Source organism: Aotus nancymaae, unplaced genomic scaffold, assembly GCF_030222135.1.
Source record: "Aotus nancymaae isolate 86718 unplaced genomic scaffold, 86718_ANA_hifiasm-v0.15.2.pri h1tg000003l, whole genome shotgun sequence".
NCBI classification, from domain to species: domain Eukaryota; kingdom Metazoa; phylum Chordata; class Mammalia; order Primates; family Aotidae; genus Aotus; species Aotus nancymaae.
The window spans coordinates 15,803,162-15,819,186 of NW_026988414.1; the positions used below are offsets into that span (position 1 = coordinate 15,803,162).

The 16,025-nt window shown below is 43.6% G+C and overlaps 1 protein-coding gene across 1 annotated transcript in view; it reads right to left on the reverse strand.

The window, feature by feature from the left end:
- The window catches only part of PAPPA (pappalysin 1), a 224,488-nt gene extending 222,710 nt beyond the window's left edge, over positions 1-1,778 (reverse strand). The window contains exon 1 of the mRNA XM_012472748.2: positions 857-1,778. Within this exon, the coding sequence (XP_012328171.2) occupies positions 857-1,713 (857 nt within the window). The 5' untranslated portion in view covers positions 1,714-1,778. The remainder of the gene's footprint in view (positions 1-856) is intronic.
- Between the last annotated feature and the right edge of the window lie 14,247 nt (positions 1,779-16,025).

Genomic DNA, 16,025 nt, shown 5'->3' on the forward strand with positions numbered 1-16,025 from the left:
TGTCACCTCTCTCAAGAGGGCTTCCCTGATATAGTCAAGCTGCAAATCAACTTTTTCTCTTTAATCACCTAAGGCACTCCCTAAACACAGCACACCACCTTTCATTAGACAAGTAATGACAAACATACTATTGAGAATTAATGATGTGCTATAAGAGAGCGTCTCCTCTCTATCAATCCTCAGAGCAACTTGACATAATAGGTGCCATTATTTTCTCCATTTGACAAATGAAGAAATAGCTTCTAAGAAGCTGCAAAATGAGGAAGTCACAGAGAGCTGAGACCGTGGGGCCAGGTTGCGTATCCCTATGTGGCCCCAGATCTTTGGGCCCGTACACCAGAACTTTCTGTGATGATTAAAGGGTTTCATATTGTTTTGTCAGTATGGTAGCCCCAAGCCCCATGTGGCTAGAGTACTTGAAATGTGGCTAATGCAACTCAGGAACTGGATTTTGAGTTTTATTTTAACTTTGACTGATTGAAATTTAAGTAGGCACATATTCCTAGGAACTACCATATTGGACCCTGCGACTGTCACCCACTCTATGTCATACAATACAACAGCTATTTGTACTCAGCTCATATCACCCAATTTAAACTCTGAGCTCTTTGAGGAGACAAAACTCTCAGGCTTCCTTCATAGCTCCTGGTAGACACTCAATGAATATTTTTGTAATAAACTGTGTTTGCCTATGGTCTCCACGATGACCTAAGTAAAAGACTTGCCTCAATCATGAAGCTGCTGGGTGAACCAGAAAATCTGTGTATCACCCATGGACCTCAGAGGCCTTATCTTTAACATGGAGGACAGCAAGTTCAGCTTTCAACTGGGCATCTTTAGCCCAGTAAGGCCTTACCTGTGTGGAGAGTCGGGGTCAAAGCAAGTCTGAGTGACATCGGTGATTTCAGGGTCACAGCACTCTCCGCCATCAAAGTTGAACCGTTCATAGTTGCAGTCCATGTCACACACCCCGTTCTGCTGCTTCTTCAGGAAGGCGGGATGGCGCAGGCGGCGGCAATCCCCGCCATCGTGGCCGGTCAGCGTGTGGTTGCACTCGGGGTCACAGTTCTCATCCCCGATCTTGCTGACATCACAGTTGGCCAGGATGAGGCGGTGGCGCAGGGAGGAGTTGCTCACCTCCAGCACCTCTAGCTCCCAGGAGATATTGTAGTGCCTGAAGGTCTCGACCAGCTGCTGGTGCTGGAAGTCCACCTGCTCGCGGGTCACCATCGGGTTCTCATGATCGTCATCGTAGAGGTTGACCACGCGGTAGCGCACCACCTTGGGCTGGCGGAAACTCGGGAGCTGATTGTAGCTGGTGATAACCTCTGTGTTGTCACACAATGTCTGTCCACACAGAGGAGGCTCCAAACTCGTGTCCAGCAGAAAGCCGTGGGCATTGCTGAATTCCACTTTGGGGAGGCTGCTCTCCTTCATGGGGGACCAGGAATGCTTTAGATTGTCCCAGTTCTCCTGGAGGAGGAGCTGAGGTAGAGCAGTGTGGGTGCCATGGGTTTCCATGTCAGACAGTATCTCCCGCTGAGTCCTGGCCACCTTCCACAGACTGAAGTGCTCGATGTAGCCCCGGTAGTTGTGATTCAGGGCATTGCCCCCCAGCATAAGCACTTTGCACTTCTGAGTCAGTGGGCTGAATATGCCACCCACTTGCTCCCCAGAGGTGGCCACCTGGGCACCATTCACATAGAGCTTCATGAACTGCCCGTCATAGGTGGCAGCTAGGTATACCCACTGGCCTGGGAGGTAGCTGCGGTGGGCATTGATGGTGGTCACTTGCCGGGCCCGGTCTGTCTTCAAGGAGAAAAAGTAGCGTGGGTCTGTGTTGTCTTGGTCACTGACGGTGTGAATGCCCACGACCCATCCTCGGTCACGTGAGGTATAAGAACATTTGTCATACAGCCCTATGTGGCCCCAAAAAAGAAAGATGAATAAATAAAGGATGGAAAAGGAGTGGGGTGGGGGGTTAAGTTATTTTTCTCTGATAACATTTGTATCAGATTATCCTAGACTCATCATTTTCCACTGCTCTGCGAGATCCTAGCAGTTACTAACGGTGCCTCTGGGACCACCTCAAGGGCAAGGCAAGGGCTGGGGATCTGAGAGGATGAGTAAGTTGGGTCTGGGGCATTCTCATCACAACTTTAACCCGTGAAGTTTAACTTTTATTGGTTTTGAATATGGAGCATGGAAGAAAGACTTTTGTCTGAAGAAAGTGTACTTTACCTAATGAAAATGCAACAACAGCAATAATAATAAAAATCTAAAAATCATCTGTTTTGCAAAGCTGTTAGATGGGGAAGAGAACTTTGTAAGTAAGAGGGTATTTTAGGCCGGGAGTGGTGGCTCATGCCTGTAATCCCAGCACTTCGAGAGGCCAAGGTGGGTGGATCACCTGAGGTCAGGAGTTCAAGACCAGCCTGGCCAACATGGTGAAATCTTGTCTCTACTAAAAATACCCAAAGTAGCCAGGCGTAGTGGCTGGTGCCTGTAATCCCAGCTACTTGGGAGGCTGAGGTTGGAGAATTGCTTGAGCCCAGGAGGTGGAGGTTGTAGTAAGCAGAGATCATCATGCCATTGCATTCCAGCCTGGGCAACAAGAGCAGAACTCTGTCTCAAAAAAAAAAAAGAAAACAAAGTATTTTAAGTGTAAGATGATACACAACGTGAAAGGAGAAACAGAGGGATATGATAATGAACAGAAGATGCTCATTTAGAAGGGAGGTCCCCACCATAGTTACCAGAACTTTGAGTGTTCATCTGCCATTAGCAGTCATTAAATGATCAGTGGCATTAAATTGTCAGGCAAGTTGGGGTATAAAAATGAGGGACAGGACTGAAAAGCTGGAACTTTATTCTCTAACAGGAATCTTGCCATTTATCCCCAAAGAAAGAAAACACACTTCAGAGCTAAACTAAAAAGGTTTTCAAAGATCGTCATCTCCAAACCTTTCATTTGACAGGTAAGAGAGCTGAGACCCAGAGAATGGAAGGCATTTGTCAAGTCACAGAGTCATTGACAGTTCTCCTGTGTCCTGATTCAGCTAGTTTTTTACGGAGACCTATATATAGAAGCATCATATATACATATATATGATGCTTCTATATATGATGCTTCAAGATATATATATATATACCCAACATGTTTTTATGTTGAGAAGGCACTCCGGAGTGCCTTCTCAACATAAAAACATGTTGGGTATGTCTACATAATAGTTAATAATAATGAACAAAATCTCCCAAGCCTCTATGGCAGGTCAGGCATCATGCTAAGGTCTGTATATGCATTAACTTAATCCATGTAATATCCCTAAGGTAGTGACATTAAATTTCACATTTAACTGATGAGAATATGGAAACTAAAGGAGATGGAGAGACAGGTTCAAGGTCAACTGCTTGGTAAGTGGATCCTAGATCCATCAGACCCTTGGATTCACTGTCCTGGGCACTAATTCTATAGCAACTCCCCCTGCCTCACCAAAGTCATCAGGTATCTGGACCATGCCACCTACCTAGGGCATGTCACAAATTTGAGTTTGATAGCTGAGGAAGTGCCAAGCCAAGCATCTCTATAGTTACTCTGGGAACCCCAGGAAGTAGGTTAGTGGATTCTCTCTGGATCTAATTCTCTTTATGCTCACCAACTCCTGTTTCCTGGCCCTTCTGGAATATACCGTGTCCTTGGCACAGACAAAGCTGTTGGATGGGGAAGAGGACTTTCTAATTAAGAGAGTATTTTAAATGTCAGATGATGTATGAGGCCAGGTGGGAGAAGAAAGAGAGGCAGAGGAGAGTGAATAAAAGATGCTCATTTAGAAGGACAGTGTCTACTCTCAGCTGGAGAATTGTTGCGGTCACCATAACTCTGGGAGTGCACCTGCCATTAGTGCTCATCAAATGAGTATGGAGAGCTTCCAGCAAAATCAATAGAGGAGGCCCACACAGTCTTCACTCCTTTGTGGGCAATGGAAGCTTAGAATTGGTGTAAATCTCTTTGTTAGCAGCTAACATGGCCAGCAGTCTTTGCCCAGCATCTATGCCCACTGACACCTCACCTCCCACTTCCTGTTCAACAGTTTTTCAGGAAATGGCCAGAGTCTCCTTACAAAGTCATCTTGTTCTTACCGTCAGGCAATCTTAGTGAAACACCAAGTGTCTCCTCTGGGTCCTGATTCTCTATCTGGTAAAGGAGGGGATTAAGTCAAGGTTCACGTCACATACTAGGTCCAAGTCTAATTTACTTTATTCTAGATTTCCCAGTGACTAACACACAAGGTACCTCTTTCTAGAAGTTCTTCCCGACTGCCCTGTGAATAGTGATTATTCTCTTCTTTGAACTCTTTTTACTTTCAGAAAACTCCACACGTGCTCTTTGGTTTTGGAGTTGCCTGTGTTCTCACCATTATCCCCTCTCTGCTAAACTACATTCTTCTTGAGAGCAATGACTGTGTCTGTGACATCCCAGCAACCTGTCCGGCACCTTGCTACAGAGGGCATGGGAATGATTCTAAATACAGCAGGAGATGAGAAAAGATAGGCATTTTTAAGGACAAACAGAATCAAAGGCATTAATTTAGGTCTCTATAACTAAAGTAACACGGAGAATCGGGGGATAAAATGTATTCTTGGTAAAGTAGAAAGATCAGGATCTTTGGACTCAGGGTAATTTACTTTGAATCTTGACAATAGCAATTACTAGTTGTACATCTGGGGCAAAATCACTTCACCTCTAAGTTTTAACTCCTTCATCTGTATCTCTCTTTAAATATGTTATCATACTTAAGACAGTAAATATGACATCTTCTGCATACAATGGCTGTCCAAATGAGTTCATCGTTAAGATGCTGGAGGGTTCAGAAGCAATGTAGAGGATGAAAAGGAGGCAGGAAATGATGGGAAACAAAATACAAAGGCCAGAAAGATAGAGTACCCTGAAGACATCTCACCGGATATATCAAGAAGGAAGGCTCAAAAAAGCCCAGGTCCTTCTCAAACCCACTGGCAAACTGTTCTTAGAAATCATAGATCCCATCAGCTTAGATGATATCAGGAGACTACATATTAAAAGCTGCCTCCCCACTGACTCCTTCAGAAGCCTAAGATCCAACTCCAGATTTGAAGTGAGTTGCCCCAGATCTATCTGTTGCTGCCTGTTATGGGAACCAGTGAGAGCAGAGCTTCCTGGAGCCACGACATTCAAGCCCTTCACCACCTCTTAGCTCATCTTCTCTCTCTCTCGCTCGCAGCTAACCCTATTCCTCATGAAAAGAAAATGAAGGGTCTTCTAATGAGAAAATTAAAATCTGAAGCAAGATTCTTTTCCCCTCTCTCTCTTTCTTTCTCTCTCTCTGCAGGTTTTTATTTTGCCAGGGGCTCCCAGTCCCCAGTTTTCCCATTGCCTTTGGAAGGCAGCTAGTTTGGTTAGCAAGGTAAAATGTTTACACATCTTTAGGGTGCTCTCAGTTCAGAACCTTGATGGGGCTTGGGACTTGGGCTCAGGTCACCTCTGTTTGTTTGCAGTTGACAGAAGGGGGAAGAAGTGAGAAAAGGCAGATTCTGCAGAAGAGCTAAGAAATAAGGGGTGGCTTAGCCATGGGAGGTAGAGAGGAAAGGCAAAGAGAGGGTTTTCAGCGGAACCGAAAGGAAACACATGAAGGGAAATGAGAACCTTGAAGCAGTGGCGTCAGAAATTCAGAGGGAAATGTTCACCTGGAGTGTAAGCAGCGAAAGAAAATCACCGAGCTTCAATAAGGTTGGGGGAGTATGGTGGCGATGGGGTTTCATTTCTATATGAAAATAACTTAATCAACAGTAGTCTTATTTTAGGGTCTGAAAGGGAAGCATCCCTGTACCACCAGCTCAGAACAAGAAATTTGGCACCAGAGATTCAGGCTTGACTTCCCAGGTAACCTTGCCTGGGACAAGTCATACCACCTCCTTCATGTTGCTGAACCTCATTTCCCTTCTCTCTAAAAGGAGGGTTCTGCCTAAAAATGATCCCTTGCTAGAATTTAAGAGCTCTTTTGTTCACTGTTAGAATGGTTCCTCGTAAGTAAAAGGTGCTCAAAAATATGTGTTGATTTGAATTAGATGCCTTACGTCATTCCCAACTCTTTCATGCTTAGGTTCTGTCTCCTCTGAGGATCTCTATACAGGACACAGAATGCTGTTCTCTGGAGCATACAGAAGAATCCCCACATCTCCACGCTGCCCTTCCCCACAGTTCTCCGTAAAGATAGAGGCATAGTACAAAAAAAAATTGGTGCAAGTTTATCTGAAGTCAGCACCATCTGTGTGGGACAAGAGGATGATCCTAAGGGATAGAGTCCCATGTGGCAAGATGGAAAGCCACACGCAATTCTGCACATGATCTACCTATAATTAGCATAAGTCTGTCTCAATGCTATAAGCACATAGAACTAGACAATGAAAGCATGCAAGAGCCCCTTTATAGAAGTGTGTCTGGGCACACTGCACAGAGGGAGAGGTTGAGGGCCAGCAGGAAAGGAGCCTAACCTGGTCTTCCTGTTAAGGCACCATCCCTGGAACCCTGGCCAGCTGACCTTTCTAATGCATCCCATCTTCCTGCAGCTAGGCTTGATGTGAGAAGGGTTCCATGGCCCCCCCAGAAGCTTGATGTCTATTTCTTTTCATTGCCTCTTTTTCTTCTCATCTATCCATTCAATCTCATCCAGAAAGAAGAACATCCACAAGGGAGAAAAGCTCAAAGGTATGCAGGGAGTCTCTCAGAACCTTGGCTATGGCTGTACAGAATCCTCTGGGCATTAGGGGTATTCTCTAAAGATCATTGCCTTAGATACTACCCCAAGGCAAATCTGTCTGATGACCCCATGCCACCCAGGCATCAACAAATATTCCTCTTTAGGACAGGAAGGAGTATTCATCATACTCCTTCCTGTCCTAAAACTACCTCATCACTGAGTAATTATTCATTCAATATCTGTGCTTTCCATATACGTGGCTGTTTGCTTCATTTATAAATGCCCAACATCCAACCTGAAGCCTGGTATGTTGTAGGTGCTCTGTAGAGTTTGTTTTTGAAAGTTAAAAATAAAGAAAGAGAGGCCAGGCACGGTGGCTCATGTTTATAATCCCAGCACTTTGGGAGGCCGAGGTGGGTGGATCACAAGGTCAGGAGTTCGAGACCAGCCTGACCAAGATAGTGAAACCCTGTCTCTACTAAAAATACAAAAGTTAGCCAGGAGTGGTGGCAGGCGCCTGTAATCCCAGCTACTCAGGTGGCTGAGGCAGGAGAATCACTTGAACTCAGGGGGCAGAGGTTGCAGTGAGCGGAGATCACACCGCTGCACTCCAGCCTGGGCAGCAGAGTGAGACTCCATCTCAAAAAAAAGAAAAGAAAAAAAGAAAGAAAGGGAGCAGGGGGATACTTCCTTGTTTCTGCCTTCTCCATAAGAGTATGTCACCTTTTATTGAGAACTTACTATCATTTACTCAACATTAATTACCTTGTTTAATCTTCACAACAAATCTATCAGCATTGTTCACTCTTCAGAGTAAACTGAGGCTCAGGATAGGGAAATGGTTGCCCAAAGCAACACAGCTCAGAATCCAGGTCTAAAGAATTCCCACACCCAGACTCTTAGTCATGGTCACTACAGTAAGTGCCAAAGGCCAAATATTTTGTTGTAGGCTGTTTAAAGGTATGGCCCCCTCTAGAAATATTTCCATAAGTTCTACAGCACCAACACAAGCAAGGTGAATAGAATTGAAAAGCTGGTGTCTTTATCATTCTTCTGTCTGGGACTGAAAAATTAACTAAGAATCGATGGTTCTTTATTACCAAAGAGTAATCTATTCCACTGGGCTCATCCTGCTTTGCTAGAACCCAAAGTCTGCCCTGGCCTGGTTGTCCAGGTGCCTTCCTGAGCTTGCCCTTCGGCATCTGGACTTCCGTTACCAGCCTACTTGCCTGATGGCTTCTGACCCAGGTTTCCTCTAACTTCCAGTGTCTACACTAATTTTTCTTTCCAAGCTTGCTGCCACACTCTTGGCTGCCTCCCGTTTTCCTTTTCATTGTGATGGACTAAATTGTGTTCCACCAAATTTCACAGGTTAAAGATGTAATCCCCAGTACCTTGGAATTTAACTGTATTTGGAGATAGAATCTTTAAAAAGATAATTAAATCAAAGTGAGGTGATAAGGGAGATCCTAATCCAATTTGACTAGTGTCCTTATAAGAGGAGGAAATTAGGACACAAGTCGTACAGAGAAAAGACCACGTGAAGATACAAGGAAAAGACGGTCATCTACAAACCAGAGAGAGAGAGAGAGAGAGAGAAAAGTCTCAGAAGAAACAAACCCGCCTGACACTTTGATCTTGGACTTTTGATCTCCAGAATTTTAAGAAAGTAAATTTCTGTTGTTTAATCCAGCCAGGCTGGAGTCCTTTGTTATGACTGCCCTAACAAATCATCATTCAACAAGTTTTCTAAGCTCTCCCACTGAAATTTCTCTAAAATCTCTTCTATCTCCTAATGCCTATTCCCAGTTCAGAATTTGTCTCTTGTTACAATGCAATATCTCAATTTACATAATTGCTGCTTTGAGTAGAGCAAGGTGTATTAGAAAGATAGAAAAATTGGTGGTGTGGTCATCACAAACATTCCTTACTGGGAAGGGGGGCTTCTGCATCTCGGAATCACCTGCTGTGTGTTGGGCATGTGGGCAGCAACTTCCCAGTCAAGGTGTCTCCTAGAATCCTCACAGCAACCTGCTACAATAGGTCCTATTTACAGATCAGAAAACTGGAGAGTCAGAGAAGTGAGGTCCCCTGTCTAAGGTCCCACAGCACTAAAGGGTAGGAAGGACTGGAATTCGAGTCTCCTGATTTCAAATTAGAAAGCTTCTCCACAGCTGAGGGGGACTCCGGCTATGCTTTCTTCCTGCTGTCTTGCCTAGAATGTTTTCCTGTGAAGCTTTAAGTCAACATGAAATGATCTCTGACGACATTTGACTTTCTGTCATCCTGCCTAGGGGGGATAATTAGCAAACGATGACAATTTATATGCAGTTTGTCTTCTCTCATTGGGAGAGTAGGTATAGAAGGAGAAAAAAACTCTACCAGGACATTTCTGCTGTGAAAAAGTAGTCTTTTAAAATAAAGAATGATAATAATAACAAACACGTTTTGAAAGCCTCTATGTAGTAATCTGTTTACTAAGCACAGACTAAGTGGGATTTATTAGTATTCCTTTGACAGATAAGGAAACTGAGATGTAGAGAGGTTAATTGATTTTCCCTCCAAGGATCCCAGCAAGGGATTGGGAAAATCATATTTCTAACTCTTATCTCTCTCACTCCAAAGCCAAAGCTCCACCCCAAGATGCTTTCCTTCAATGGGAATGGCTCTCAATTCACCACGAAGGCTCTAATGTCTAAGTCTGCCATGCTGTGCTGTAGTCCCTGGGTGAATAACTCCCCACTCTGGACTTCCTCACTTCCTTTCCTTAGAATATGGGAGTGTTAGACAGACCACATGCTCACAGAGGTCCCTTCCATCCACATTCTGTGACTCCAAGATCCCAGTGTATCCCAAGATCTCAGTGTACTCCAAGACTCCAGGTATCCCAGCCTGGGTTCCTCCGTGGGAGATGTAAGGTCATTGTAGGGCAGGGTAAAAGGCAGTTTCAGGCCCTTCAATTAAAGGATGCCCACTAGCTGTGGGACATCTGCCAGGAGAATACAAGCAGAGGTGAGAGGATGAGGGGATGAAAGGGGGAATTTAGGTCAACAATCTGGTTTCTTTCATGAGGCTAAAAAAATTAAAAGCTAAAGGTTGGAGCTGGTTCCTTTTTTGTTTTGTTTTGTTTTGCTTTCCCTTCCATGATTTAATCGCTAGTATCAAAGCCACAGAGGAATGCTTGAGAGAGCAATCCTGTGGAAAGCTTTTATCTGTCCAGAGGAGAGTGATTAAAACAGACAGATTTGGGTTAAGTATACCCATGGTCCCCGCACTTGGTTCAGTCAGGGGGAGACCCACCAAAATGACCTGGAGGGCTCAGCACCATCAGGCATCCAGAGGAAGGCTGGGATGTCACTGAGGAGGGTACTTGGGGGAACTGCTCCTCAGCATCTTCATCCCTCCAGGTCCACCCTGGGTCAGAAGATTTGCCTTAGCCTCAGTGGAAGGAGGAGGCTTAAAGGGAGACACAAAGGACTGGAGGATTATACCAAGTTATACTGGGTTCTGGACATCTCTGTGCCTTGTATAAGAGAAGCAGTAGTACTGAAAGTAACCACATGGAACAATTCTCAAGGTCAGGGTTAGCTCAGATGTTTTTCATGTGTTACCCATGCAAGTGTAGGAGGAGGCCCAGAATTCCCTTTGCAGGACAACATGGAGCCATAGAATGAGCACCCTTGATGGCACCTGTGTCTGCTCTCCTGCCTGCATTCTTTTTCCTTGCCAGGAACTGTTATCTGAAAACCCCCTGACTACTACATGGGTCTGCTCACCTTTTTTCACTAGCTGTGTGGCATCAGACAAGTTAATTCACCTCTCTGAACCTTAGTTTTCCCACATGAACTCTAGGATGAAGAATCTTGTCCTGTATATTTTGCAGATGTCTTTTGAGAGAGAAAAGAGATAAACGTATGCATATTTCCTTGTAAACTATGTAAGGCTATCCAGATGTGAGGTAAGCTTGAGAGTAGTATGCCTGAGGGTTCCTGAAACCCATAAGTTTTAATAATACACAGACTTATGTAATGCATGTTGGCAACGTGCTCTTGAGGGCTCAAGGTGCACCTGTAATTCCCTCTGGCTCTAATGTCTCCAGCCTTCCTTCTTTGCTCACGTGTAAGCAGTCTGCATGGACGTAGAAAGGTTAGGGGATTACAGGCCAGTAAATCTGAGTTCAAGTGCTAGCTCTGCCATTTACTAGCTATGCATGAGAAAATCAGAGCACTTTTCCCAGTATTTGTCTTCCCATCTGTAAAATGGGGATGATACATCTTCCTCTGACAGTTGTAGTGGGGGAACTAATGAGAATATGAACATGACAGCACTTGGCACATGGCCACTAGCAACAAAACAAGCGTTACAACACATGGACAGTGGCATGAGGCTGATCTGTGTATCTCAGCTCTACTCCCTGTTAGCTAGCTGTGTAGCCTTGGGCAAAATCTCTTCACCTCCTTGATAGTTTCTTCATATGTAAACTGATCATAACAAGTACTTAACAAATAGTGCCATTCAAGGATTTAGTAAGAGAACCCAAGTGCTAATTTGCATACACTTTAAAAAAATGTATATTAATAATAAATATCTTTCCGGCTGGGTGTAGAGGCTCACACCTGTAATCCCTGCACTTTGGGAGGCCGAGGCGGGTAGATCACAAGAGGTCAGGAGTTCAAGACCAGCCTGGTCAACATGATGAAATCCCATCTCTACTAAAAATACAAAAAATTAGCCGGGCATGGTGACAGGTGCCTGTAATCCCAGCTACTCAGGAGGTTAAGTCAGGAGAACTGCTTGAACCTGGGAGGTGGAGGTTGCACTGAGCTGAGATCGTGCCACTACACTCTAGCCTGGGCAACAAGAGCGAAACTCCATCTCAAACAAACACGAATAATAAATATCTCTCCTTTTTCAGAATTGGGATCATTTTCCCCTTTTTGTGCTGTGAAACATACACAGAAAATTTCCTTTCTGACACTGTTCTCTGAAATGAAGGTGCATGTTTATTGCTCTTTTTTCACACATTGTTGATGAAATCGATGCATAGGAAATTGGTGCGCATCAGCATAAGAAAGGAAGTGGAGGAGGACCAGATAAAAGGACAAAGAAAGAAGAGGTGGGGATGGGGTCAAAGAGGTACATTATAGTTTTGTTCATCCTTGAAAGTTGTGTAGCAGAAACCAGATCCTGGTGGACTGAGCAGGGCTGATGTTGGGACTGTCTTGGAAGAAAGACCCTTCCTTTGGTTATTTTAATGACTTCAGAATCTACAAGTTCCTCCCTCCACTCACTCATCAAGCCTTGGAGACAATGATACCACTTCCCAGAAAATGGTCAAGGACCAGTGCACCCTGCTGTCATATCCTTCATGGCAGCCCCAAGACTGACCCTTCACCATTCATTGAATTAGGCAGAGTCAGGGCTGGAAGTTCTCTTACTGATTATTGAATCATCCCCTTTTACACCTAACCTCATACTCGAATCATCTGTACAACATTTTAACAAATGACCAACTGCTCGTACTTCCAGGCCAGCACAATGATTGGCAAGTAGAAGGCACCCATTAAGTTGATGAAATACTTATATGTATACATGCATTTAAGGGGAAATAAAGAAATGCATGTGAGGGTGTTTGCATGAGGGAAAGCACAGTGGACAGTCTGGTGGTGAAGATCACAATTTAGGAGTGAATACAGCTGTTTTAAGTTCTGGCTCTGTGATGACCTTGAGGCAGCTCTGGTTGGAAGGAGGTAATAAGACACTGTTCATAGAACACTTATCAAAGTGCCTGGTGTACAACAAGCAACCAAGAAATGGGCATCATGATGGATGTATGTGAGGGAAAAAAAAACCAAATGTGCATGGGAAGTATCAGAGAAAAGAGACAGAATTGAAGAAGGAGATAACTGTGGCTAATAACCTCAGAAGCATATTTTACATGTCCCTGCAAAACCACATGGACATGTCAATTTAATGTCACTAATAAAAATATTGGGGGTTCTTTCTGCTCAGTACTCCAGAAATCAAGACATTAATAGTCATTAATACTACTGGAGAAGTAAAGGAAGCTTCCCTGATATGGTAACTTTCTCCCAGTTTTGCTATAATCAGACCTTGGCTCATCTTGTCCACGCCATTTTTATCTCTCTTTGCTTGTGTATGTGTTCATGCACATATATTTAAAGTTTAAAAGAATATATCACATATTGCCTAGCATAATGGTGGTGCTTAGTAGGTGCTTAACAGACTCTAATTGAATGAATGAGCTACATGTAGTTATGTGGATACTATAGCATTCTAGCCACAAGTTCACAGGCTAACAGGAGAGAGGGACATTTATCTTTCCAAGCTGGGGGATGAGATACATTTTCAAATATCAACTCTGCTGCCATGGAGCAGAGATTATAACAAGTCATAATCTTGGACTGAGCTATTCTTCTCTTACCTGGCAAAATGAGCTTCCTATTATGCACCATAAAGGGTATGAGAAAGCATATAGTTGGTGCTAAATCCATCATCATCACCATTATTGGAAAACTCTTCTAACCAGCCCATGGTCCAGAAGTTTCATCCCTCCTTGATACAGCCTGTGAAGCATCACCAGATTCATCTTCCTAAAATCCTACTTTTCACTACTATCCCAGACCGACATCCTTATTCTCTGATGCCCTCAGAATAAAGACCAACCTCAACTTTGCATTTCAGAAATTGGTCTCAACCTATCTCTGAATGTGTAAACAGACTCTGGTAAGATTTCCTCACTTTGGCCCACACTGTTTCCTACAGATGTCTCCCTATTATCTCTGTCCTTTCTCTTTTCTGATCTTCAAGACCAATGACAGTATTATTTCTTCCAGCAGACCTTCAGTCTTTATGAGTCTCCATCATCAGTATGTAAGTATTGATGAGCATCTGCTATCTGGCACAGATTTAGTCGGTCATTGACCCAGACATCTTTCTGCACCCGCCACAGGACACTTGAGTTGTTTCTTGATAGTTCACCAAGGTAGTTGTTGAGGGCACAGCCTCTCTTTTCTCCTAAGTCTTTTTGAAGTCCTCATACTGTTTTTGGTTGTTTAGTTGTTGATCTAATTTTTTTCATGGCAATGATCACTGTTGATAATATGACTCATTTCTGAGGTCACCCTCCAATGGGTCTCTCCTCAACTAGAATGTCAGCCTCATCAGAGCAGAGAGTACATGTCACTACCCTGTATCACTATTAGAGCCTGTATCCCCACCTTGTATCACTATATAGAGCCCTCCATATAGTAGCCAGGACATAAGTCCTCGATAAATATTTGTGGAATAGATAAACAAATAAAGTATTTATGTGCCCAAGGCTGTGAGGAATCCTGCTTCAGGTGGATTTTTAGGTTTCAGACAATCTTTTCTTTTCCTTTTAAATTTGTATTATTGTTTAATTGACAAAACTATCTTTATACTGTACCACATATGTATGCATTACGGAATGGCTAAATTGAGTTAATTAAGTATGCATTACCTCATATGCTTATCAGAGTTTTTGTGGTGAGAACACTTAAAATCTATTCTCTTAGCAATTTTCAAGTGTGCGATATTAACTACAGTCATCATGTTGTAAAATAGATCTCTTGAACTGGTTCCTGCTGTCTAACTAAAATTGTGTATCTAGTTTTCAAACACTCCTCTTAGTACTGGAGGGAGCCCTGATTTAGAGGCAGGAAGGGGAGTCCTTGTTATATCATAGAAGCCCCTTCAACTTCCTGGCCTTTGATTTTTCCATCTATATAATGGGAGGTTGGAATCCGTGGTCATTAGGCTTGGATGCATAAATAGTGAAAGAAGTAGCAGGGAGTTAGGAAAACACAACTTAGCTGTGTGTTGGCGAGAGTAAGCTATGTGACTTTAGGCAAGTCACACTCTCTCAGGTGTCCATTTTCTCATTTGTGAAAGAAGATGACCGTGGCAAAATAAATTCTAGCAGTCTTCTTAAAAACGCAGAGAAAAACATTTCTATGTGGAGCGTAGTAAGACACAAACTTGTGCTTTAATTTGCCACTGTTCATCTTGGGCAAATTTCTTTTCACCCAGGGCCACTTCATGACTTTCATGGACTCTGTCTTCCATAAATAAATAAATAAATAAATAATATATATATGTTTGATGATTGCATTGTTATGAACATATATGTAACTGACAGGCTGGATTCCTTATTACAGATGTATTATTATTATATTATTTTTTTCTTCTCATTCTAAAAGAAATTAAACCACTTTTGTAGTTTAACAAAAGTACTGTAGACCGCAGGCACCGTGCCAACTGTGTCTAAAGGATGAGTCATCAGCCTTGTTTTCATCTTTGGACCTCGGTTCCTCATCTGCGGAAGAGCACTGGGAGGAGGAGGCACTGAGCACGTGTAGCCAATCTAAGAAGCCAAGAGAAATGGGGAAGATTCCCACATGGGCAAGTCAAATGACATAAATTTCATACCTAATGCAGGCCTACAGCAAGTTACATACAAACACAGCCCAGACAGCGTGGGCTGAGCTCTGAAGACAAAGCTCCTCTCTCGGATGAGCCTGCCATCACCTCATCTTGGCCCACACAGCCTAGGGTGAGCCTTTCCAGAGAGAGATGGCAAACGGAGATAAGAAAGGGACAAGGCCAGACAGGCAGATCGCCACTTTGCAGGGCTGGTGTCCTCCAGAATTACCCTTCTAGGCAGGGAGAGCAATGACAGCTGATGCTTACCAAGTGATTACTGCGTGCCAGGTATCGTGTGAATCTCTTTGCATAGATAACTTAGGTAACTCTCACAATAATGCAAGCAGGGATATTATTGTCATCATTTAACAGATGAGAAAACTGAGGCTCAGAGGGTCCAAATAACTCACCTAAGCCTAAGTAACCTGTTGGCAAGTGACAAAGATGGAGTTTAACCCCAGGCAATCAGACTCCAGAATTCACATTTAACTTCTATTTTTTCTGCTTAGCCAGGTGAAAGCTGACTACTTCAGGACAAGAGGCTGCTTTTAATGATACATAAAGACTAATAAAGCGAGTTCTGTAGTACTGGTACAAGCAAACAGAGCTCAGCAGAAGGAACGCTTGATTCTGATAAGAAGATCAGGGAAGTTTTCCTGGATGAGTCTCAAAAGAGCTGAGACTTGCATGAGGTACAGGATTTGGAGAAGGAGAAGCTGGGCAAAGACTTTCTAGCACAAGGTGAAGCATGAGCAATGGCAAGAGCTGTGAAGTCCACCTAAAGGTAACTCTCGAGATGAGAAAGACATCCGCTTTTGATGG